A 25172-nucleotide genomic window follows, 5' to 3' on the forward strand; every position below is an offset into this window, starting at 1 on the left:
GACCAACTCTTAGCACCTACCATCAAGAAAAGTAATGACATTGTACCATTTGTGGCACAATATAACACATCCAGTGCAGTGATCCCACGGGCACTCAAAGCACTGTGGCCTATAGTCTCCACCGACAAGAACTTAATTGGGCTAAGGAGGAAAAGACCCATGATGTGCTACAAAAAAGGTAGAAGCATCAAAGACTTTGTGGTACACCCAGACATCACAGGATTCGATCTAGCACCTACCACTAATTTCCTAACCAAAGCAGCAGGCTGCTATAAATGTTTAGGCTGCGAAACCTGCAAAACAATGATCACTGGCTCAAAGTTTCAATCCACCTCTACTGGGTCTTCCTACAACATCAAACACGTACTCACCTGCACTACGACACACGTAGTCTACTTAATCACGTGCCCATGCAAACTGCAGTATGTAGGCAAGACCATACGCAATGCCAGGGAACGCTTCGCCTTGCACAGGTCCGCATTAAAAGCAGCACTTTCAACCAAGAAATCGGAACAACCTGTAGCCAGACACTACGTCGACAAGCGACATACATTGAAAGACCTGCAGTTCCAAATTATTGATCATATTCCAACTAATCTGAGAGGGGGAGACAGAGCAGCTACCCTACTTAGACGAGAGGCAACGTGGATGTACAGATTGGACACTGTGAGGCCGAAAGGTCTTAATGACAGAATCCAATGGAGTGTTTTCTGAGCAACAGTCATCAGTCTTCATCACCTGTTTTAAAAGGACGGTTGCACCTCCGATATCCCTAGCCGTGTACCAGACCCAGTAGCCTCCACTCTGTGTGACCTATGTATGCCACATAGTACTTATCTTGAATTCTGGTATATCACTGTATAAATTGGGGGTTTACTGTACCAGCAAATAGCTTGTGATATGTTTATTATGACAAATTAAGTGCCAGATAACCAGGAGACCTTCCACCCAGGCCGGTATGCATTTTTAATCACTTGCTTTATGTTATGACCGCATATTGTAATAGCTCTTTCCCGGCCTGCAATCATCACTTGCACTATCAATCATCCCCAGTTTGAAGTCGCGCCTCCTCCGCGACTCCGGCACCCGCACTTGCCACAGACGTCCATGGCAACCATGGAGCGTCAGGATGTCATGGCAACGGGGTGGCCTGAGACGCGCTGGAGGGCACGTGACCGCAACACTGACACGTCACCACATCCGGGACGGAAGCTCCAGGCTCCCCCGGACGCTGCAGTCCTTCCCACACGTGGGTCCTCCTCACCATAAAGGTAAATTGTTTCTCACTGTTTTCACACTTTGTATTGTTTTTGTCTCACCTTGAAAAAGGGGCTTGCGCGCCCCGAAACGTTGGATTTACCAGCCATGAATTAAAAGCACCAGCACTTTATTCTCGCTGTGTCAGTCTCTGAGTGCCGCTGTTTGCTACACAGCCTGTTACCTATATATATATATATATATATATATATATATATATATATATATATATATATATATATATACACATATACACACACATATATACACACATACATACTAGGTGCTTCATCGCGCCCTACGGGCGCTCTTCACACCGTCGCAAGGGGCTACGCCCCCTTAACCCTTGCATGCCTTTCTGGGGTTTAATATTTGTATTATATGGAGTATTACCTGCATTCCTTTGTTAGTGGTTAAATATTGCACAATGAAAGGGCGTGCGATGGTGAAGGAGGCGCAGCCCCTTGCGACGGTGTGAACAGCACCTGCAGGGCACGATGTACAGAATGTAGCGGGTGCGGGGGGGACTGCGGATGGTGTCTGTAGATGCTGCGGGTGGAGGGGAGGCAGAAGTGGGGGTGGGGCCCGGATGGGGAAGGTTCGGGAGGTGCTGCGCGTGGGGGAGGGGCAGAGGAGTGGGGAATGCAGATGGGGGAGGGGTCCGGAGGCACTGCAGGTGGGGGAGGGGCAGGGGTGCCACGGGTGGGAGAGGGGCAGGTGTGGGGATGTTGTGGATGGGTGAAGGGTTCCGGAGGTGCTGTGGGATGGGTGTGCGGGGGGTTGGGTAGGGGACCGCAGGCACCATGGGTAGGGTAGGGGCAGGTACGGGTGTTGCGGCGGATGGGAAAGGAGGTCCGGAGGTGCTGCAGGTGGTGGAGGGGCAGGTGCGGGGGTGCCATTGGTGGGGGAGGGGTGGGTGAGGGGGGGACCGCTGATGGAGGAGGGTGTCTGCAGATGCTGCGGGTGGATGGGGGCAGGTGTGGGGGGAGACGTATAAGGGGGGTGAATAGTGGAAGGGGCCTGGAGGTGCTGTGGGTGGTGAAGGGGTGGAGGAGTGGGAGCCACGGGTGGTGTCGGGGGTCTGGAGGCACAGCATGTGGGGGAGGGGTGGAGTGCTGCATGTGGTGGAGGGGAAGGTGCGGAGGTGTAGTGCATTGGGGAGAGGTCTGGAGGCGCTGCGGGTACTGTACATGCCATAAAAGGTAGTTGGAGGGTATGCAGTAACAGGGCCAGGACAGGGGTGACGGGGCCAGGACAGGGGTGACGGGGCCAGGACAGGGGTGACGGGGCCAGGACAGGGGTGACAGGGCCAGGACAGAAATGATAGGGACAGGATAGGGGTGACAGGGCCAGGGTAGGGGCGGCAGGACCAGGACAGGGGTGACGGGGCCAGTATAGGGTTGACAGGGCAAGCACAGGGGTCACAGGGCCAGGATAGGGGTAACAGGGCCAGCATAAGGGTGACAGGGCCAGGATAAGGGTGAAAGGGCCAGGATAAGGGTGGCAGGGCAAGGCCAGGGGTGACAGGGACATGACAGAACACAGGGCACGGGAGAGATTGGTATTAGGGACAAAACAGTGGTGACAGACAGATGTGTCTTACCGGAGTCACTGCTGCTGGCTGCTGCTGTTCCATTCCAACCTGTTGGGATCTGCTGCTGCTGGAGACTTGGCATGGCTGACTCTCTCAGGCTGGAGTCCTGCTTTCTCTGCCAGTCCGCATCCCTCCCCCCCTCCTCAGTCACACACCGCAGACCTCGCGCAGCTGCCGGGCACTGTGGTAAGGTGAGACTGGAAATGACTGGTTAGCCCCCAGGAGATGCTGCGGCTGAAGGGAGGAGGGGGTCATAGCATGCACGTGGCGCGGACCTCACGGCTTCCGGGCACTGTGGTAAGGGGAGACTGGGAGTGACTGGTTAGCTCCCAGGAGACGCTGCAGCTGGAGGGAGGAGTGGGTCAGAGCCTGCAAGCAGCTCGGATTTCTGCAGCGCTACCCGCCAGCTAAAGTGTGTGAATGAGCTGGGCGCACTCCACTGCGGGTGGCAGCGCTGCAGCTAGCGGTGGGGTTGCCGGGGCTGGAGATAACACAGGCAGTATGGAACCTGCACAGCGGCAGGTGCCCCACTAAACTGCAGCTAAGAAGCGTGGAGTGTGTCAGAAAGTGACGCTCCTCCGCACCAGAGAGACCCTGCTGAGTATGCCGATGTGGGGGGTCAAGCACACAGTGAGCCGGTGCCCGTCTGTCTGTATGACATACCCCTCACACCCCCCCATACCTCCCAAATGTCCAGATTTTCGCGGGACAGTCCCATTTTTTGGGGTCTGTCCCGCTGTCCCACCCGCGGGTCGCAGTGTCCGGCGGTGGGGGGGGGGGGGGGCAGTTGGAAAGCTCCTGTACTCGCTGTTCTGCTTAGCAGAGCAGCGGTGAATAGTGGAGACAGAGGGAGAGGGGGCATCAGGGGGTACGGATTACGGGGGGGGGGGGGGGTTCCAGCAGCAGAGCCGGATTAAGGGGTGGGGTGGGGGGGGGGGGGGTGGCCAGGGGATACGTACCGTTGGCCCCACAGTTTTAGGGGGCCCCCCGGCTGGAGTAGCTCTGTCCCAGCTCAGAAGCTCCCCCCGTCCTGCCAGCAACAGCGGCAGCATTGTGCTACAGTCAGCACACGCTGCTGCATATTGGCAGGTCTGTGGTGTTGCAGGGAGGCAGCAGTCTCCCTGCTTTCTTCTCCCTGTGCGGGTGTGTAGGGGGAGCGACCACCTCCTCTGGATTTAGCCCTAGCTGAGGGGCCAAAATCCCATAAAAAAAAAAAAAAAAATCGGAATTTGCATAAGGGGGCGTGGCCGCGCGGGGCACGGTTAGGCCACGCCCCCAACCCACAGCAGACACAGCTCCCCTGTCTCAAGTGCCCTGTGCCCCCCGGACTCATAATCAGCCCCTGGGGGCATGCCAGCAGCTCACAGAGCGCTGGGCAAGCCCCTTCACTGACGAAAACGGGGGCCCTCCCGTGAAGCCACGCCCCCTTTTCGCCGAGTGTGTTTCCCTCCTTCTGCCTGGATAAAGCTCCTGCAGAAAGCTGGGAGGTCTGCACCCCTGCCTGTGCCATGCCCAATGCCCATGCTATCTGCTTCTGCTCCTAGTCTCCTGTAGATTTGGCCAGATCTCTGTGACTCATTTGAATAACTCCGCCCACTGTTGTGACTCCGCCCAGCGTTAGCAAATGAATCACAAGGTCACAGAATAGGGCTATTATATAGGAGATATATATATATATATATATATATATATATACACACACACACACACACACATATAGATATCCAAGCCTAACAAGTCCATCCTAGCATTGAAAAAGTAACAGACACCATCACGCTGCGATCCCCGGCACTTCCAGGAGATGGAACGCACAAAGGAAGTGCGTCACCACCCGTTGCCATGATTCCGTCTACCCGCTCAAGACTGTGTGGAAATAGCCTCATTTGTGAGTCCCATAACAGGGGGAAATATAGAAGCATAGAGCAAGGCATCTAATATAACCCTGTCCGTTGCCGGGCAACCAGTCGACGCTTAGCAACTTGCGCGATTACCAAGCGCGCAACGCTGTTTATATAGAGCGAATTAGGCCACATAGTGCCAGCGTTACCTTATTACAAATGTTATAGACTAATAAATGACTATCGTTCAAAAGATACCTATGTTCAACCACAAAAATGTAACACCTTTGTATATAGTGCCACAAGGGTGAGTCCAAATTTTGGCTTCCCAGAAAATAACTAATAACAAAAATATAACCTGCATTAGAACAAGTCTATATACAAAACATTCACATACAAATATATACACAACATAACACAACTAGACATACAAAACACATAAAGATGATAATAGCTGGCCGAAAAAAACTTAGCCAAAGCCAGCTTAAAGCTATCAAAAAATCTTGTGGTCATCAAGGTGAGTATAATGCACCCCAGCTATTGACTCCACATGAATACTGAGAGTGCAGCTTTCTCCACATACTAAGAGAGAGAGAGAGAGAGAGAGAGAGAGAGAGAGAGAGAGAGAGAGAGAGAGAGAGAGAGAGGGGGGGGGGGGGGGAGAGAGAGAGAGAGAGAGAGAGAGAGAGAGAGGGGATACAGTATATCAGATAATCAGGCCTAAGGAGAGAGAGGGGTATACAGTATATCAGAGTCAGGCCTAAGGAGTGGGAGAGGGGTATATAGTATATCAGATAATCAGGCCTAAGGAGTGAGAGAGGGGTATACAGTATATCAGAGTCAGGCCTAAGGAGCTAGAGAGAGATACAGTATGTCATAATCAGAAGTAAGTCACCCCTTTCCTGGTTTCAGGATTAGGGGCCTAATTCAGCAGTTGGGCAAAACCATGTGCACTGCAGGGGGAGGGGCAGATGTAACATGTGCAGAGAGTAAGATTTGGGTGGGGTGTGTTAAAACTGAAATCTACATTGCGGTGTTAAAATAAAGCAGCCAGTATTTACCCTGCACAGAAACAATATAACCAACCCAAATCTAACTCTCTCTGCAAATGTTATATCTGCCTCCCCTGCAGTGCACATGGTTTTGCCCAACTGCATACAAAATTGCTGCTGCGATCAACTCTGAATTACCCCCTAGGAGTAGTATTCTGCTAACCTCTACATCATTTTTATGTGTATGACATCAGTAGGTATGACAGAGGGTAGGGGCTGCAGCTTTAATGCCATGGATGATGCGATGTGGATATGTAACATTCATGGATGCTCATTTGCAGCATCCATGATGATCTGTCACACAATGGCGGCACTGTGCAACGTTCAGAAGTCACTTTACCCTAATTCTGTGCTGGACAAAGCTTGGCCTTGCCCTGAAGTCGTTACAATAAGGGCAATACGAGTTACTAATACCCCGTTCACACAGCCCAAAATTTCCCGGGTTATTGCACATGAACGCTCACCAACCCGGGAAATTTCTCGGTGTGAAAGGGTACAGGGTCAAAATCCAGGGATTCCTGCCCCGGCATTTCAACCCTGCAATCGACCAGGGTTGGTCCAGGGATCCTCCCGGGAACCAGGTCTGTGTGAACGGGAGCCGGGTCAATGCGCCCCGGCTCCTGTTCACTTTCTATGTAGCAGGCGGCGCTTGGAGATCATGTGATCTCTTGCGCCGCCCCCGCCGCGTCACCGCTGCAGTCAGCAACCCGGCAATATGCCGGGCTACTGACTGCGGTATGCAAGGGGTCTTACCCGGGAATGTCCCTGCATGATCCAGGGACCGTATTCCCAGGTAAGACCCCTGCATATCTGGTGTGAAAGGGGTATAAGTGACAGAGGGGCAGATGTATTAAGCTTGAAGAAGTGATAAAGCGGTGAGAAGTGCAAGGTGATAATGCACCAGCCAATCAGCTCCAATACGCGCATTGACAGTTAGGAGATGATTGGCTGGTGCGTTATCACCTTGCACTTATCACTGCTTTATCACTTCTCCAGGCTTAATACATCTGCCCCAGGGTGAGGTTACAGAGACGGTAAATCAATGCAATATCATGTCTGAGTAAACAGTTTGCAATCCGATGATTAGGGGCTTGACCAATTAACAGCCCGTATAAATACGCCATACAGCCTACCTGCCTTGGTAGCACTGGTGGTGCAGTGGACAGCATTGCTGCTTCACAGCCCTGGGGTCGTGAGTTGAATTCATGATAAAGGCATTATCTGTGTCTAGTGTGTATGTTCAGCACGTGTTTGCGTGGGTTTCCTCCAGGTTCTCTCGTTTCCTACCACACTCCAAAAATATACTGGTAGCTTAACTGGCTTTTGACAAAACAAAATCCGCATGAAAATAGGATTCTGATACATCAGGGTACATGCCACATATTACAACATACAATGGGAGAAGTGTGTCGTGCGCTATATATGGTGCAATGTTGGTCTGGTGGGCAGAGGTTTGTTTCAGTATAGAAAGAAAAGGAATGTTTTGTGTAAACCGTATAGGGCAGAGTGGGCAATCGGGTAGAATACATTATAGATGGTGTAATCAGGTAACATAATAGAGGGGGAGTAATCATAGAATGAGTAATCATAGAATGAGTAATCAGGTAGAACAGATGTGGGATAAACAGATAGAGGTGGGGTAGAACAAAAGTGGGGTAGCTGGATAAAACAGAGTAATGTAATCCGAATAGCACAGATTGTGTAATTGGGTACAATAAACTAGAGGTTTATAGTATAAGGGGGAAATCAGATAGAATAACATTGACGGGGGAACTGGCTACAACACGAGTTCTCAAACAGGGGCAGATGTATTAACCAGGAGAAGGCATAAGTAAGTGATAAAGCAGTGATAAGTGCAAGGTGATAAACGCACCAGCCAATCAGCTCCAAAATGTAAATTAACAGTTAGGAGCCGATTGGCTGGTGCGTTTATCACCTTGCACTTATCACTGGTTTATCACATCCTTATGCCTTCTCCAGGTTAATACATATGTCCCACTGGGGCAGATGTATTAAGCCTGGAGAAGTGATAAAGCAGTGATAAGTGCAGGGTGATAAACGCACCAGCCAATCAGCTCCTAACTGTTAAGCAGATAAGAGTAGAGATGGGGTAACTAGGTAAAACAAAATAAAAAGGGTGGCAGTAATTGGGGCATAATTTATTCCCAAATAGCTAGTTTATATAGTTCTCACACAGACACAGCAAGTAAAAGTTACTATAATGTTTATAGTCTATAGACCCTTGCTTATCGAGAAGCCGGTAAGTCTGTTTACCGCCCCCAGTAAAAGTAGAACTCTAGATCTACTCACAGATCTCCATATTCAGAGCCAATATTATAACAATTATTGGAGGTCATTCCGAGTCGTTCGCTCGGAAAATTTCTTCGCATCGCAGCGTTTTTCCGCTTAGTGCGCATGCGCAATGTCCGCACTGCGACTGCGCCAAGTAAATTTGCTATGAAGGTAGGATTTTTACTCACGGCTTTTTCTTCGCTCAGGCGATCGTAGTGTGATTGACAGGAAATGGGTGTTACTGGGCGGAAACAGGCCGTTTTATGGGCGTGTGGGAAAAAACGCTACCGTTTCTGGAAAAAACGCAGGAGTGGCTGGAGAAACGGAGGAGTGTCTGGGCGAACGCTGGGTGTGTTTGTGACGTCAAACCAGGAACGACAAGCACTGAACTGATCGCAGATGCAGAGTAAGTCTGAAGCTACTCAGAAACTGCTACGAGGTGTGTAATCGCAATATTGCGAATACGTCGTTCGCAATTTTAAGATGCTAAGATTCACTCCCAGTAGGCGGCGGCTTAGCGTGAGCAACTCTGCTAAAATCGCCTTGCGAGCGAACAACTCGGAATGACCTCCATTATCCTGAAAAGTGCTTTGGTTAATTGTGGGATGAGAATCTTAGATTATTCTTCCTTATTGAATAACTATCTGCCGCCTACACCTACACCAACAATGGGTAATGAAATACAAACAACCTGTGTGACCTAATTGACGTGCCAGAACATGTGTTGTTTTCAGGGTGGTTTATTCCATACAGCTTTAAACCCTAAAGGGGGGTATACACTAGCCGATTTCTGTCGTTATCGTTTATTTTTAGCCTTAAATCGTCCAGTGTGTGTATGAGGGCGATGCTGGTGAACTATGTGCACTCGCGCACGTCGTTTAGCTATCACCAATATTGAGGTGATATGCAGCTCAACCCGTCAATGTCGGGCTGAGTTGCATGTACGGGAATGCCGGCGGTGACGTCACTGAATGTTATCGTTGAACGATAACGTTCAGTGTGTACGCACTATATCGTTTAATGCTATATCGTTCAACGATATAGTCGTTCACCACCGGCATTTAAACATCGGGTAGTGTGTACCCGCCTTAACTCTACTTTTTTCCTCTTGCAGTTTGCTAAAGCGAAATGTTGTGATGTATTTCCTAAAGCAGTATGGAGTGACTTACACCATCAGTGAAACATTTAGAAAACACAACATAACATAACTAAAAGCGCTCAGTGACCCCTAGTGGATGAAAAAGAAAGTGAGAATCTGGTTAGACGTTTCCTCCCTATATATCCACGGGATAAAAGCTACCAACTACTTCCTATTAGCCGATAAATGTACAAAGATTGTTTTTCTTTAATCTTTAAAATACAGTTTTCCATAAAACATCTTTACAAAATAATTATGCGGCACAGCCAGGGGAGCAGGTTTGCACCTAGTTACAGGAATCTTTTGCCCACTGGAAAGATAAAAGGTACATGGTTCAACAAAGGCCAAGCAGAAATTCATTTTAAGTGTGGAAGTTACATCGCTGATGTTTTTAGCCCTCCGTTAGCAAAGTCTGTCTTCCTGTTGAAATAATCCACCTACAAATAGATGTATAAGGAATGTCCCCAGAGAATATTTTTTTCTGAACCCATTAGATTTCATTAAAGAAATATGGAAGTAAAGAAATTAACTATAGTTACAAGATGCCATATGTAAACATTTACACTTACAACTTAAAACAAAATGGAAAAGAAAAAACTATGGAAACAAACATAAAAGCATACAGCCGATATGGAGAAAGAAGAGGACAGCTGCAAAACTGCGGAGAAACGAAACACGTCAATGAAAAAGGAGGCAGGGAACAGACACGATTTTGCTAAATGCTATAAATCCAAAAAATCAGTTAGATTTATTTTAATCAAGACCTTGATTTAAAAAATAATAATTTGGTTTTAAAATAATTCTACACGTATAATAGAAGACACATTATAGAGTTGATTTAATTAGGTGCAAGCGCGGTAAAGTGCCATTGCAGCGACAGACCCTTTTCTCACCCCTGTTTTACAGAGATTTGTACAAGCCCTACGGGGATACATCAAGTGCCACATACGCCCGAACTTACTCGTACCGCAAGCTGGCTCACGGCTAACTGAATATGCTGCTTTGTGTTTTGCTTTGTTTTCTGAATTTATCAATACAAGGATTACGACACTGATGGAAAATGTTGTAGGTTGCTACTTGTATCTATGTATCAAACTTGTTGCAATTTGAATCTATGTATTACACTTGTTGCTATTTATGTCTATGGACTACATTTGGAATGTGCATTGACACCAGACTGTCACTTGTGCAAATATGCTACAGATTTCTATTTATTGATGAAAAATGTGATTACTTTTTCTTAAATGTACTTCTATTATAATAGTATGTACTTACATTATCAGTGGACTCTGACTGCGCCTCACAAAGAACAGATATATATATATATATATATAGCAAACAAACGTTCTTGTTGGAGGTGGGTATGTATCCGTCCAATCCCTCTATTAAAAGAACAGGCGGCACTCCAGGGTCTGGGTGAGATATTCAGTGTATTGAAAAAAATCAATAAGAAATATGGCACATTGCGCCAACGTTTCAGCGCCGCGCAGGGCGCTTTTTTCAAGGCTGTGTGCAAGTGTTGCAGAACAACTTTTTTTGTTCTGCAACACTTGCACACAGCCTTGAAAAAAGCGCCCTGCGCTGAAACGTTGGCGCAATGTGCCATATTTCTTATTGATTTTTTTCAATACACTGAATATCTCACCCAGACCCTGGAGTGCCGCCTGTTCTTTTAATAGAGGGATTGGACAGATACATACCCACCTCCAACAAGAACGTTTGTTTGCTACACATTGATTTCTTGGAGGGCACCAGGGCAGCTGTGGACTTTACAGAGTGCCAACCTCACCTGTTCTCTCTCTATCTATCTATCTATATATATATATATATACACATATATATATTCTTGCGTATTAGAGCTGGCACTCAGCGCTGACTTGAATAGTGTTGGGGGGTGTAGTATGGTATGTCGGCGGTCGGGCTCCCGGCGACCAGCATACCGGCGCCGGGAGCCCGACCGCCGGCATACCGACAGCGTGGCGAGCGCAAATGAGCCACACTTTTATTCTCCCTCCAGGGGGGTCGTGGACCCCCACGAGGGAGAATAAGTGGCGGTATGCCGGCTGTTGGGATTCCGGCGCCGGTATACTGAGCGCCGGGATCCCGACAGCCGGCATACTGAAGACCACCCGTGTTGGGTGCCTTCAGTAATGAAAGAGTTAATAAGTCCAAAAAAAGAGACTGTGGCACTCCAATTCAATGTTGCAAATGTAGTTTTTAGTAAATCTAAATTTACATCATGTGGTCAGCCGACATTTCAGTGCACTTACCGCACCTTATATATATTATCTTTATTATGCCCCCCCCCCCCCCCCCCCAAGTTTTTTTTCCCCTCTATACAGAAACCTCACTTTTGTGTGTTTCAATATGGATGGCGGTCATTTAGTTCGACATACATTGGGTCGTCATGATCACTAGGTCGACATGGTCATTAGGTCCACACATACTAGGTCGACATGGAAAAAGGTCGACATGAGTTTTTCACAATTTTTTCACTTTTACATTTTTTTAACCTAATTTTTTTACCTCATACTTAACGATCCACGTGGACTACAATTGGGAACGGTAACCTGTGCCGAGCGTAGCGGAGCGAGCCATGCGAGGGGACACGGTGCAGTGATTGGGGTTCCCCGTCACTTTTCGAAGAAAACGACACATTTTTTTTTTTCAAAAACTCATGTCGACCTAGCACGTCGACCTAGTGCAAACGTGGTCGACTCAATGTATGTCGACCCAACGCATGTCGACCTAATGAACCACACCCTTTCAATATATGCAATTATGTGTATTACCTGTATCACGTATTAATGACTGTTGGCCTCCATAGACGCATGCCCCATGTCTAACTGTGGCACTGTAAATATAGGTGACGTAGACCGGGAACACTGTAATAAAGCAGGCTGGCCACATTTGCTGATAGCTCGCCCAGTCTTTCAGTATTGTCCCACGTTTCAAGTCAGCCATTTGTAGCTGCTCTTTGTAGGATACTTGCCTCACTTGTTATAGTGGATTTCCTTTATAAACTGCATCACACTGTATACCTCTCCTCCCTGCGTGCCTGCTTTGAAGGGAAGCTGTAGGAATACGTCGTATGAAGTCCCGGTTACTAGGACTTCTGGAATTCTCCAACTACAACCTCTGCATGTTCATCTAAGTGAATGCATCAGGAACGGTGGTGATGAGACAAGAGAACTTTACCTTTCATGAAGAATCGGCAGGGTAATCGGGGCCTGGTTTTCCGGTCATTAGGGTCCTTTACTTCTCCTTCCTCCAGGTCATCGTCCTGCAAGAACAATTCTATGTTAACGAGAAAGTTCTGCCCATGTCCACACACACACACAAAGACGTTATTCCAGACAATCGCTCCATGCACGTTCTATTCACCCTCTTCATTCCAACATACTATTCTTCCTGTCATGGTTTAGCAGGCACACTGACGTCACCATGACACACTCCACAAATACAGCTGCACACAACTGTTTAATAGGAACATTTAGACATCACTTTAATGCAGAATTACATGTTATTATTGTTTCACACTGTAGCTGCACCCCTATTATATCTAGCTATACATGCACACACATATCTAGCTATACATGCACACACAGCTATACATGCACACACAGCTATACATGCACCCCTATTATATCTAGCTATACATGCACACACAGATATACATGCACCCCTATTATATCTAGCTATACATGCACACACAGCTATACATGCACCCCTATTATATCTAGCTATACATGCACACACAGATATACATGCACCCCTATTATATCTAGCTATACATGCACACACAGATATACATGCACCCCTATTATATCTAGCTATACATGCACACACAGATATACATGCACCCCTATTACATCTAGCTATACATGCACACACAGATATACATGCACACTGTAGCTGCACCCCTATTATATCTAGCTATACATGCACACACATTATATCTAGCTATACATGCACCCCTATTATATCTAGCTATACATGCACACACATTATATCTAGCTATACATGCACACACATTATATCTAGCTATACATGCACACACATTATATCTAGCTATACATGCACACACAGCTATACATGCACACACAGATATACATGCACCCCTATTATATCTAGCTATACATGCACACACAGATATACATGCACCCCTATTATATCTAGCTATACATGCACACACAGATATACATGCACCCCTATTACATCTAGCTATACATGCACACACAGATATACATGCACACTGTAGCTGCACCCCTATTATATCTAGCTATACATGCACACACATTATATCTAGCTATACATGCACCCCTATTATATCTAGCTATACATGCACACACATTATATCTAGCTATACATGCACACAGCTATACATGCACACACAGATATACATGCACCCCTATTATATCTAGCTATACATGCACACACAGATATACATGCACACTGTAGCTGCACCCCTATTATATCTAGCTATACATGCACCCCTATTATATCTAGCTATACATGTACACACAGCTATACATGCACACAGATATACATGCACCCCTATTATATCTATCTATACATGCACACACAGATATACATGCACACTGTAGCTGTACCCCTATTATATCTAGCTATACATGCACCCCTATTATATCTAGCTATACACGCACACACCCCTATTATATCTAGCTATACATGCACACACAGATATATGTGGGTAGATTTCTGATGCATTTTATTTATTTATTGTGCGTTTTATGAATCCTTTTAACTAAAAACTCAAATTTCTCTTTACAGTCTCCCAGTGACATTACTGACATCTAATGGCAAGATGAGTACATCGGTGGCTCGATATTACCAAATAGAAGGCATTGTGAGCGACACCTAGTGATGGATCTAAATATTGCACCAAGCAAAACATAAAAAAATCTAAACAATTAGGCCCCTATTAATATGCGGCGCCGGCGACTACGTAGATATTCAGTCGCCGTAATCGCAACCCTAGAAAACCGGTCGTCAATTAAATTGGTCAAGAATATATCGCCGGAGCAGCCAACCGATACTCCATTGTAGTTTTACCCTGTCTCCGATTAGGCTAGGTGAATTTGCGTGAGCCACCAAGCCGGGGCTTCCAGATACGGAAATGCTACATAAATGGAATTTGTGATAACTGTGGCAGCAGCAGGTAACACACAAGGGGGCAGATGTATTAACCTGGAGAAGGCAAAAGGAAGTGATAAACCAGTGATATGTGCAAGGTGATAACGCACCAGCCAATCAGCTCCAATCTGTAAATTAACATTTAGGAGCTGATTGGCTGGTGCATCATCACCTTGCACTCATCACTGGTTTATCACTTCCTTATGCCATCTCCAGGCTTAATACATCTGCTCCAAGGGGTGATGATGCACAGCTGGATACGTATGCACTTCTACGGAGGGTATCTTGTGTGAACGTGAGGCATACGCATTTTTAAACACATCTGTATTAAATAACCAAAATAGTAAACCTGTGTTGCAATGGGGCGTCCTCACATAGACAAAGATCAACAAGAGTGGGTCCAAGCTAGGTAGAGTTGGATGTAAGAAAAACACGCTGGTGTGGAGGCATGTCTTCTGTATCTAGTGTAGAGCAGGGGCGAGTGTACGCTAATAATGAGACTTAGGAGCATGCACAGAATACTTACCACTTACATTGGGGCAGATGTATTAAGCCTGGAGAAGTGATAGAGCAGTGATAAGTGCAAGGTCATAACGCACCAGCCAATCAGCTCCAATATGTAAATTTACAATTAGGAGCCGATTGGCTGGTACGTTATCACCTTGCACTTATCACTGCTTTATCACTTCTCCAGGCTTAATACATCTGCATCATTATCTCTCAATATAGTAAACATGCTGCAGAGCAACTCAGTTAAAAAATGTAATCCGGGGACTCGGCCCTGAATCGCTATAAGCAGCTTGAAATCCTGAACCATTATTACTTAACTTATATGAACAAACCAGAAACAAATAATACAAAATGTTGTATACTACATTTCAGGGCCACAGCAACCCTTTTATCTAGTTTCAGCACACACACGTACAGTAACACTAGGGAAACCAGCACCCGGCTTCTTTAAACTACTTTAGTTCTAATTTATGATCTTGCATTAGGAGACAATGCTTTCCAAAACCGGATTACAGTTCAGGCGGCAGAAACTTGTAAAATCGGCGCATTCCCTGTATTTAGCACACCGAATAAATTTATTTGTTTGGAAATTTCTCAGATGAAACCAGGGATAGGTCCTGGAGGAACTAGATAGGAAGAATCCGCTGTTTGGATTCTGTGCGAGACCCCAGTTCTGCCGCCTGGGACATCCCAGATTCATTCCATCCCACAGTTAGGAGAGTGGCACAAATATGGTCAGTGACAGTGCTTTTATTCAGCCACCGCTAATGGAAGCGGTTAAAATACCGCTAGTCACTGACAGTGATTTAATGTAAAGATCCCCAGTAACATCGCCTGGCAGGGCAGGAGGACGACGCGCTACCCGGAACTGCTGCTGGTAAGCAGAGCGAATATTCCCCGCTCACATATTTGCTGTTCTGCTATTGAAGGACTTTCATTTTGTCTGCATTCACCACATAGGTGTCGATTCAGTTGAAAAGCGACGGGAATTAGCTCCTGATGCTATTCATTACAGCGCCAAGTGACACTCAATTGTCGGGAATTCTTCTCTCACCCCCGGGGGATGCGAGAGGAAATCCGACAAAAGTGCTGCCGCGCGGCCGGCGCAAGGATGATTCTGTCAGGAATCAGCACCACGCCGGGGAGTTAAGTCGGAGAATGCCCGTTCTCCCGACAGATCAACCTGTTAAGTCCAGGAGAACGGGCATTCGCCGACTTAACATGAGCTGCATTGAATAGCGACGGGATAAAATGGCATTTCTCATGATACAGATCACAGTTCTGTCATCTTGGGTCCAAGTAAAGGTGGTGTCCTGACTGTATCCCACAGCAGCACACGTGAATGTATTAGAGATGTGCAGGTTCAGATTTTACCTGGATCTCAAAACGGCATCTCTGATGTCACATGTATTGTATAGCCAATAAGAAAAATCCCGTTAAATCCAAACTTGCGTTAATTCTAGCGTTAAGAACAGAGTAAATCCAAATCCGCACATCTCTAGAAAGTATTTATGTGATAGATGGATGCTCTTCTATAATCACATAAAGGAGTCTCACACAGAACAGTTACTAAATATATCCTACTATAAATGATTAATGTGAATTTTATAATTTTCTGATTACTGAATACACAAATTAATAGACATACATACACACATTATACATATTATATTCATATAATAAGAATTTACTTACCGATAATTCTATTTCTCGTAGTCCGTAGTGGATGCTGGGGACTCCGTCAGGACCATGGGGAATAGCGGCTCCGCAGGAGACAGGGCACAAAAATAAAGCTTTAGGATTAGGTGGTGTGTACTGGCTCCTCCCCCTATGACCCTCCTCCAAGCCTCAGTTAGGATACTGTGCCCGGACGAGCGTACACAATAAGGAAGGATATTGAATCCCGGGTAAGACTCATACCAGCCACACCAATCACACCGTATAACTTGTGATCTGAACCCAGTTAACGGTATGACAAACGTAGGAGCCTCTGAACAGACGGCTTACAACAATAACAACCCGAATTTGTTTGTAACAATAACTATGTACAAGTATTGCAGACAATCCGCACTTGGGATGGGCGCCCAGCATCCACTACGGACTACGAGAAATAGAATTATCGGTAAGTAAATTCTTATTTTCTCTAACGTCCTAAGTGGATGCTGGGGACTCCGTCAGGACCATGGGGATTATACCAAAGCTCCCAAACGGGCGGGAGAGTGCGGATGACTCTGCAGCACCGAATGAGAGAACTCCAGGTCCTCCTCAGCCAGGGTATCAAATTTGTAGAATTTTGCAAACGTGTTTGCCCCTGACCAAGTAGCAGCTCGGCAGAGTTGTAATGCCGAGACCCCCCGGGCAGCCGCCCAGGATGAGCCCACTTTCCTTGTGGAATGGGCCTTGACAGATTTAGGTTGTGGCAAGCCTGCCACAGAATGTGCAAGTTGAATTGTGCTACAAATCCAACGAGCAATCGTCTGCTTAGAAGCAGGAGCACCCATCTTGTTGGGTGCATACAATATAAACAGTGAGTCAGACTTTCTGACTCCCGCCGTTCTTGAAATATATATATTTTCAATGCCCGGACCACGTCCAACAACTTGGAATCCTCCAAATCGTTAGTAGCCGCAGGCACCACAATAGGCTGGTTCAGGTGAAACGCTGACACCACCTTAGGCAGAAAATGAGGACGCGTCCGCAGTTCTGCCCTGTCCGTATGGAAAATCAGATATGGGCTCTTATATGATAAAGCCGCCAATTCTGATACTCTCCTGGCTGAAGCCAGGGCCAGTAGCATGGTTACTTTCCATGTAAGATACTTCAACTCCACCGATTTGAGCGGCTCAAACCAATGGGATTTGAGAAAATCCAAGACTACATTAAGATCCCACGGTGCCACTGGGGGCACAACCGGGGGCTGTATATGTAGTACTCCTTTTACAAAAGTCTGGACTTCAGGAACTGAAGCCAATTCTTTCTGGAAGAAAATCGACAGGGCCGAAATTTGAACCTTAATGGACCCCAATTTGAGGCCCATAGACAATCCTGTTTGCAGGAAATGTAGGAATCGACCCAGTTGAAATTCCTCCGTGGGGGCCTTCCTGGCCTCACACCACGCAACATATTTTCTCCAAATGCGGTGATAATGTTGTGCAGTCACCTCCTTCCTGGCTTTTACCAGTGTAGGAATGACCTCTTCCGGAATGCCTTTTTCCCTTAGAATTCGGCGTTCAACCGCCATGCCGTCAAACGCAGCCGCGGTAAGTCTTGGAATAGACACGGTCCCTGCTGAAGCAGGTCCCGTCTTAGAGGTAGAGGCCACGGATCCTCCGTGAGCATCTCTTGAAGTTCCGGGTACCAAGTTCTTCTTGGCCAATCCGGAGCCACTAGTATCGTTCTTACTCCCTTTTGCCGTATAATTCTCAGTACTTTTGGTATGAGAGGCAGAGGAGGGAACACATACACTGACTGGAACACCCACGGTGTTACCAGAGCGTCCACAGCTATTGCCTGAGGGTCTCTTGACCTGGCGCAATACCTGTCCAGTTTTTTGTTGAGGCGGGACGCCATCATATCCACCATTGGTTTTTCCCAACGGTTCACAATCATGTGGAAGACTTCTGGATGAAGTCCCCACTCTCCCGGGTGTAGATCGTGTCTGCTGAGGAAGTCTGCTTCCCAGTTGTCCACTCCCGGAATGAATACTGCTGACAGTGCTATCACATGATCTTCCGCCCAGCGAAGAATCCTTGCAGCTTCTGCCATTGCTGTCCTGCTTCTTGTGCCGCCCTGTCTGTTTACGTGGGCGACTGCCGTGATGTTGTCCGACTGGATCAACACCGGCTGACCCTGAAGCAGGGGTTTTGCCAGACTTAGAGCATTGTAAATCGCTCTTAGCTCCAGTATATTTATGTGAAGAGACATCTCCAGGCTTGACCATACTCCCTGGAAGTTTCTTCCCTGTGTGACCGCTCCCCAGCCTCTCAGACTGGCATCCGTGGTCACCAGGACCCAGTCCTGTATGCCGAATCTGCGGCCCTCTAACAGATGAGCACTCTGCAACCACCACAGAAGAGACACCCTTGTCCGTGGCGATAAGGTTATCCGCTGATGCATCTGCAGATGTGATCCGGACCATTTGTCCAGCAGATCCCACTGAAAAGTTCGTGCGTGGAATCTGCCGAATGGAATCGCTTCGTAAGAAGCCACCATCTTTCCCAGGACTCTTGTACATTGATGCACAGACACTTTCCCTGGTTTTAGGAGGTTCCTGACAAGTTCGGATAACTCCCTTGCTTTCTCCTCCGGGAGAAACACCTTTTTCTGAACCGTGTCCAGAATCATTCCCAGGAACAGCAGACGAGTTGTCGGGGTCAATTGAGATTTTGGAAGATTCAGAATCCACCCGTGTTGCTGAAGCACTACCTGGGTTAGTGCTACACCGACTTCCAGCTGTTCTCTGGACTTTGCCCTTATCAGGAGATCGTCCAAGTAAGGGATAATTAATACGCCTTTTCTTCGTAGAAGAACCATCATTTCGGTCATTACCTTGGTAAAGACCCGAGGGGCCGTGGACAAACCAAACGGCAGCGTTTGAAACTGATAATGACAGTCTTGTATCACGAACCTGAGATACCCTTGGTGTGAGGGGTAAATTGGGACATGCAGATAAGCATCCTTTATGTCCAGGGACACCATGAAGTCCCCTTCTTCCAGATTCGCTATCACTGCTCTGAGTGATTCCATCTTGAACTTGAATTTCTGTATGTACAGGTTCAAGGATTTCAGATTTAGAATAGGTCTTACCGAACCGTCCGGCTTCGGTACCACAAATAGTGTGGAATAATACCCCTTTCCCTGTTGTAGGAGGGGTACCTTGACTATCACCTGCTGAGAATACAGCTTGTGAATGGCTTCCAAAACCGACGTCCTTTCTGAGGGAGACGTTGGTAAAGCAGACTTTAGGAACCGGCGAGGGGGAAACCTTTCGAACTCCAGCATGTAACCCTGAGATATTATCTGCAGGACCCACGGGTCCACTTGTGAGTGAGCCCATTGATTGCTGAAAATCTTGAGTCGACCCCCCACCGTTCCTGGGTCCGCTTGTAAAGCCCCAGCGTCATGCTGATGGCTTTGTAGAAGCCGGGGCGGGCTTCTGTTCCTGGGCAGGGGCTGCGTGCTGCCCTTTCTTACCCTTTGCTCTGCCTCTCGGCAGATAAGACTGTCCTTTTGGTCGCTTTTTATAGGAGCGAAAGGACTGCGGCTGAAAAGACGGTGTCTTTTTCTGTTGTGAAGGGGTCTGAGGTAAAAAGGTGGATTTGCCGGCAGTTGCCGTGGTCACCAGGTCCGAAAGACCGACCCCAAACAATTCCTCTCCTTTATATGGCAATACTTCCATATGCCTCTTGGAATCCGCATCACCTGACCACTGTCGCGTCCATAAACTTCTTCTAGCAGATATGGACATCGCGCTTACTCTTGATGCTAGAGTACAAACATCCCTCTGAGCATCTCGCATATAAAGAAAAGCATCCTTTAATTGCTCTAGAGTCAATAAAATACTGTCCCTATCCAGGGTATCAATATTTTCAGTCAGAGAATCCAACCACACTACCCCAGCACTGCACATCCAGGCTGAGGCTATTGCCGGCCGCAGTATAACACCCGTATGTGTGTATATACTCTTCAGTGTAGTTTCCAGCCTCCTATCTGCTGGATCCTTGAGGGCGGCCGTATCAGGAGACGGCAACGCCACTTGCTTTGATAAACGTGTTGTCAAAGTCAGAAAAATGTCTCTATGCACGTTGCCATATTTGCACCGCACACTGGTCCGCGCTGCGCATGCGTACGCTCTCCCGTGAAGGCGCATACCCGCGATAGCGTGCACTCGCAGGCGCGGTATGCGTATTTACGGTAGAGTTTATGTAGTCGTAGCGTGCGACTCATTCGTTACAAATGTTCACAATTAATGTAGTTTGTAGATCATGGTCACCTTGATAGATTCTGAAAGTCTGGTTAAAATAGAAGGTCCCTGTTTAGAGGAATCCCTCTTTGTATTGTACGAAGGGTCTGACAGGAATCATACAGCAGTGTTTGGTACCCATCGGAAGAGTATTTAATTAGTAATATTCCGGTGTTGGTTTGGAGCGTATTAATCGCTCGTGCGAATAGTTATGGACATAAGAAGTTTATGTCCATTTCTATTATTTACTCATACTCAGGTATGCGGCGGGAAACCTAGTTTCCCACCCACCTGAGCTGTTGGAAATCGTCACAGCCCACCTGTATGAATCACCCTATGACCTTTTGTTATGATGCAGGGCCGAATTCCGACGTCCAATGGACAATGGGATTGTAGGGACTGTAGGATTGCATTGTGTGTGGGGCATAAATAGGCAGGCCGACCACATCCAGCTCTCACTCTTCAACGGTTCTCATTGCTGAAAATCGGGTGCTGGATGTCCAGGCGCATGCGATCGTTTCCCCTTGTGCGTAAGTTTTCTCTCCGTAATCATATTGTCTTTCTGTGAGCCAATTTCTCTCATCTCTCTCTCTCTCTCTCTCTCTCTCTCTCCCTGTTCTGTTCTCTCATATCTCCCCTAGACTAGGCTAGTATTGTATTGTATTAGATAGTATTGTATTGCATTTAGGTCAGTGTAGTATTGTCTTTTTGTATTTATTGTTTAGTTCTGTGGTTAGGAAGTCTCTGTTATATTGTAGTGTATCATTTGTACTGTTATCCCCTTTTACAAATATATTAGATATAATACAGTTAATAGGCTTTGGAACCTAAACCAGTATCTGTGTATTTTCTATAGTGTTAAGTGTTCACTTGAGCGTCGGTGACGCTCAAGCAGCTTTGTAGTTAGTCAGGTTACACAAGGTTGCACTTACACCCTGTATTCACATTAAGTTATTCTGTGTATTTCATTGGTATAAGGTTTAAGCATTAAGGTATAGCGTTGTGAGCGTCTGCGCCGCTGGTGACCTCCTCGTGGTCTCGAGCGTATGCTACGCCATAGCGAATCATTACTCTGGTCATAACCAATAACGTGTCCTGTGATCACTGGGCCGTGAGCGAACGTGACGCTTGAGCGTCTCGCCTACGGCGGAGCGATCGTTACGCAAATAGCGTACCCTTACGGTACTTCTTAAGTAAGCAGCGTACAGTGTTCTTAGACTTCATAAAGGGTTGTTTATACGACAAAGGAATTTAGCATTGTCAATTGGGGACTCGTCCTATCCTTCTCATATCTGCACTAGGTAGATCAGCAGACATTATCCCCCAGCAAAGGGTGGGAGGTTGTCTCCCAGTGCTGACGGGATAAGCGTCTGCTTCGCTTAGATAAAGAGTGCTGAAGGAATCCGGGAACCGGAAGTAAGAACAAAACGCTTGTGTCTTTTAAAACTTTTATTTCTCTTCTGTCTTGCGTATACACGCACGCATACATATATATCTGCATTTCTTTTTCAATTTCGTATATCACTATTCCTGTTTGCCAATTTTTATAGTTGATAGAAAGTGCTAAAAGAGATTTGCTGTTATTTCATAGTAGAGGTAATAGTTAAAATATAGAACAACACACGATCTGCCTGGGAGATAAGGCAGTCAGTGTGGATTGCGGTAGATGATCAGGGATCATTTACATTGATAAAAGTATATATTGTGTTACGGTGGATCTTTGCATTGCGTACACGTGTCGCTAACAAAGACTAGCGTACGCAATCCAAAGGCAGACGCACGCAGCGTACATTACGCAACGTAGCGTCCGGTTACGCCCACGTAGTTCGTCACGAAAAGTTGAATTAGCGCAAAGCGATAATTAACGCACAGCGGTAGATAACGCGACGCGGTAAATAACGCAAATCTATTTTTGGAAAAATCTGAAATTTAGTTTAACAGATCCTGCTCCTAATTGGTAACACTGTTGGACTGAAGGCAATTTCTGCGCAGAAATAGATATAGAAACAAAAGTGTACATGTGTTGAGTGAGTGTGTTTTTTTTTTTTCACATAAGTTTATATAACGTAGAGGTTGAACCAAAAGGAAAGTCGGGTACTCGTCAAGGGACATACGTGTAAGTGACATATACGGTGGCTAGGGAGGCATCCCTGGTTAAATAATATTTGAGCATTAGAGTATAGCGGACCATAAGGTAACAAGACCAGGAGGTCATAAGGTAACAAGACCAGGAGGTCATAAGGTAACAAGACCAGGAGGTCATAAGGTAAAGGTAACAAGACCAGGAGGTCACAAGGTACTAAAAGGTCCGCTATAAAGGTACAAGAGGCACAACGCCTGGGGTGTTGGTGCAGAACCCATATAGGCCATAAGCTCTTGCTGAAGGAATCGCGGCCGGAAACATCGATTCCATTAATCTCTCAGTACATAACAAATAGTGCTTATGTACTGAACGATTGGACCGCACGTAATTGTGTGCAGTAGTTAGTAATCTGACCTAATACCATTAGAGTAAAGTGGTCACAAACGCTATTTGTACATTCTGACGTGATTTGTGTAATTTTTTATTTTTGGAAGGGAAGTTCGCTGGTCACTCAGGAACTATCTAACAACCCCAACTTTACTGGAAAGAGTAAGTGTCCTTCGGGTAACCCTCATATGTTCCAGTAAACAGAAGGTTCACAGGGGCCCTGGGTTGGGTACAGCAGCTCTGGTTACAGTGAATTGCAGTACTGGCCAACGTGGGCGAGAAGTAAGTGGGGTACTTGGTAAACCACCACCGCCGGCCTGCCCAGGACATCTTGGTTTGTTTGTAAGGGTTCGCTGAAAACCTTGAGATAAAGATCCAAGGAGGAATAAGCAACACCTGCAGATTATGGGGGCCATTTGTTCAGGTAGGGGGCGATCAACCTCGGTTCGGGTTGATTCAGGGAACCGGCCAGTCGGGTCGGCACGATATGTGAAATATGGAAATCACGCTGAAGTTTTATGTGATGAATGGGAGAGAATGACTGTACAAGACAGGGAGAAATTCCCAAGAATAGGTAGCTCCAGTCCAGAAGTGTTACAAAATTTAAGGAGGAGGATATGTCTCATTGAACCAACAAAGGGACGAAGTAAACATTATGATTATTTGCAGTTAGGGCAACAGGAAGGTGAATTACAAAGAGATTCAATTGACTTTTCTGAGAGGAGAGATAATGGCATCGGGGGAGGAGTTGATTGCGGAGAGAAAAGCACAAGGTTGAACAATAAAAACGCTCTTAGCAACTGTAGTATAGATTATAAGAATAAGTGTAATAACTGTAACAATGATTATTGTAATACTGTTGAATGTATAACTATTAACCTGTGCAAGTTGCACCCCATGTCAAACTTCCCTAAGGAATACAAACAAGAAAGTGAACCCAGAACGATGTCAGCACCTCTTCCAGCAACCATCACAAAAGCCATCCAGGTGGACGCGACCAAATTGGTAAAGGCAATAATCGAACCCCCTAACGGAGGGTCAGGTGAGGTCGTGTCCACAGGTACGTACAATGTTTCATATCACGCACAAACAGATGTACCCCAAAATGTAAGACCAACACCAGATGATGTAACTGAGCTCGATCTGGCCAGGGTGATCTCAGTCCCCAATGGGAAGACTGACGATCAGGGAATCATTCCCGTCAAGGACAGTGCAATGCGCTGTCTCTGGTCCCGGACCGAATTGAGATCAATTATGTCTGAATTTCCTGATCCTAGGAAAAATCTAGCCAAATGTCAAAGGTTTATTAAAGAACTAGGAAACGCCACAGAACCCACCAACAAAGAATGGCGGACAGTGCTGAGGGCATGTTTGCCCTCCAGGGTTGACCCTGAAAAATTCATTGCTGATTGTAAATTAAACACGGAGGTACCTTGTATGGAGGAACACAATCAGGAATGTATTAGGCAGATTAACCGACAGTTAGGAATATATTTCCCAGCTGCTGTCAAGTGGAATGACATTTTTTCCATAAGGCAAAACGAAAGGGAAAATGTTTCTAATTATTTCAATCGAGCACTGCAAATAATGGCTAGAAACACTGGGATCGCAGACATCAAGACAAATGCACAACATAAAGGAATAGCGGTTAAGGTATTGATGAATGGTTTAAAAGATGAATTAAAAACAAGGGTACAGACCACCAACCCAAACTGGAGAGATATCTCGGTGACCGCACTAAGAGAGGCCGTCATCAATCATGATCAGAATATCACCAGATACAGAGAGTCACAAAGAGATAAGTTAATGGCAGCAAATATACAGGCCCAAACCACAAGACCACCCCAACAAAAGCCCCACACCCCTGCGAGAAATCCAGATATGGAAGTCTGTTACAATTGT

General features: G+C 46.4%; 1 protein-coding gene across 4 annotated transcripts in view; it reads right to left on the reverse strand.

Moving 5' to 3' along the window:
- Positions 1-25172, reverse strand: part of ZC3H18 (zinc finger CCCH-type containing 18) — a 182130-nt gene that overhangs the window by 137498 nt on the left and 19460 nt on the right. For all 4 annotated transcript variants that reach the window (XM_063945649.1, XM_063945650.1, XM_063945651.1 and 1 more), the window contains exon 3: positions 12370-12454. In XM_063945649.1, the coding sequence (XP_063801719.1) occupies positions 12370-12454 (85 nt within the window). The remainder of the gene's footprint in view (positions 1-12369; positions 12455-25172) is intronic.

The sequence above is a fragment of the Pseudophryne corroboree genome, chromosome 11, assembly GCF_028390025.1.
Source record: "Pseudophryne corroboree isolate aPseCor3 chromosome 11, aPseCor3.hap2, whole genome shotgun sequence".
Classification (NCBI taxonomy): Eukaryota; Metazoa; Chordata; class Amphibia; order Anura; family Myobatrachidae; genus Pseudophryne; species Pseudophryne corroboree.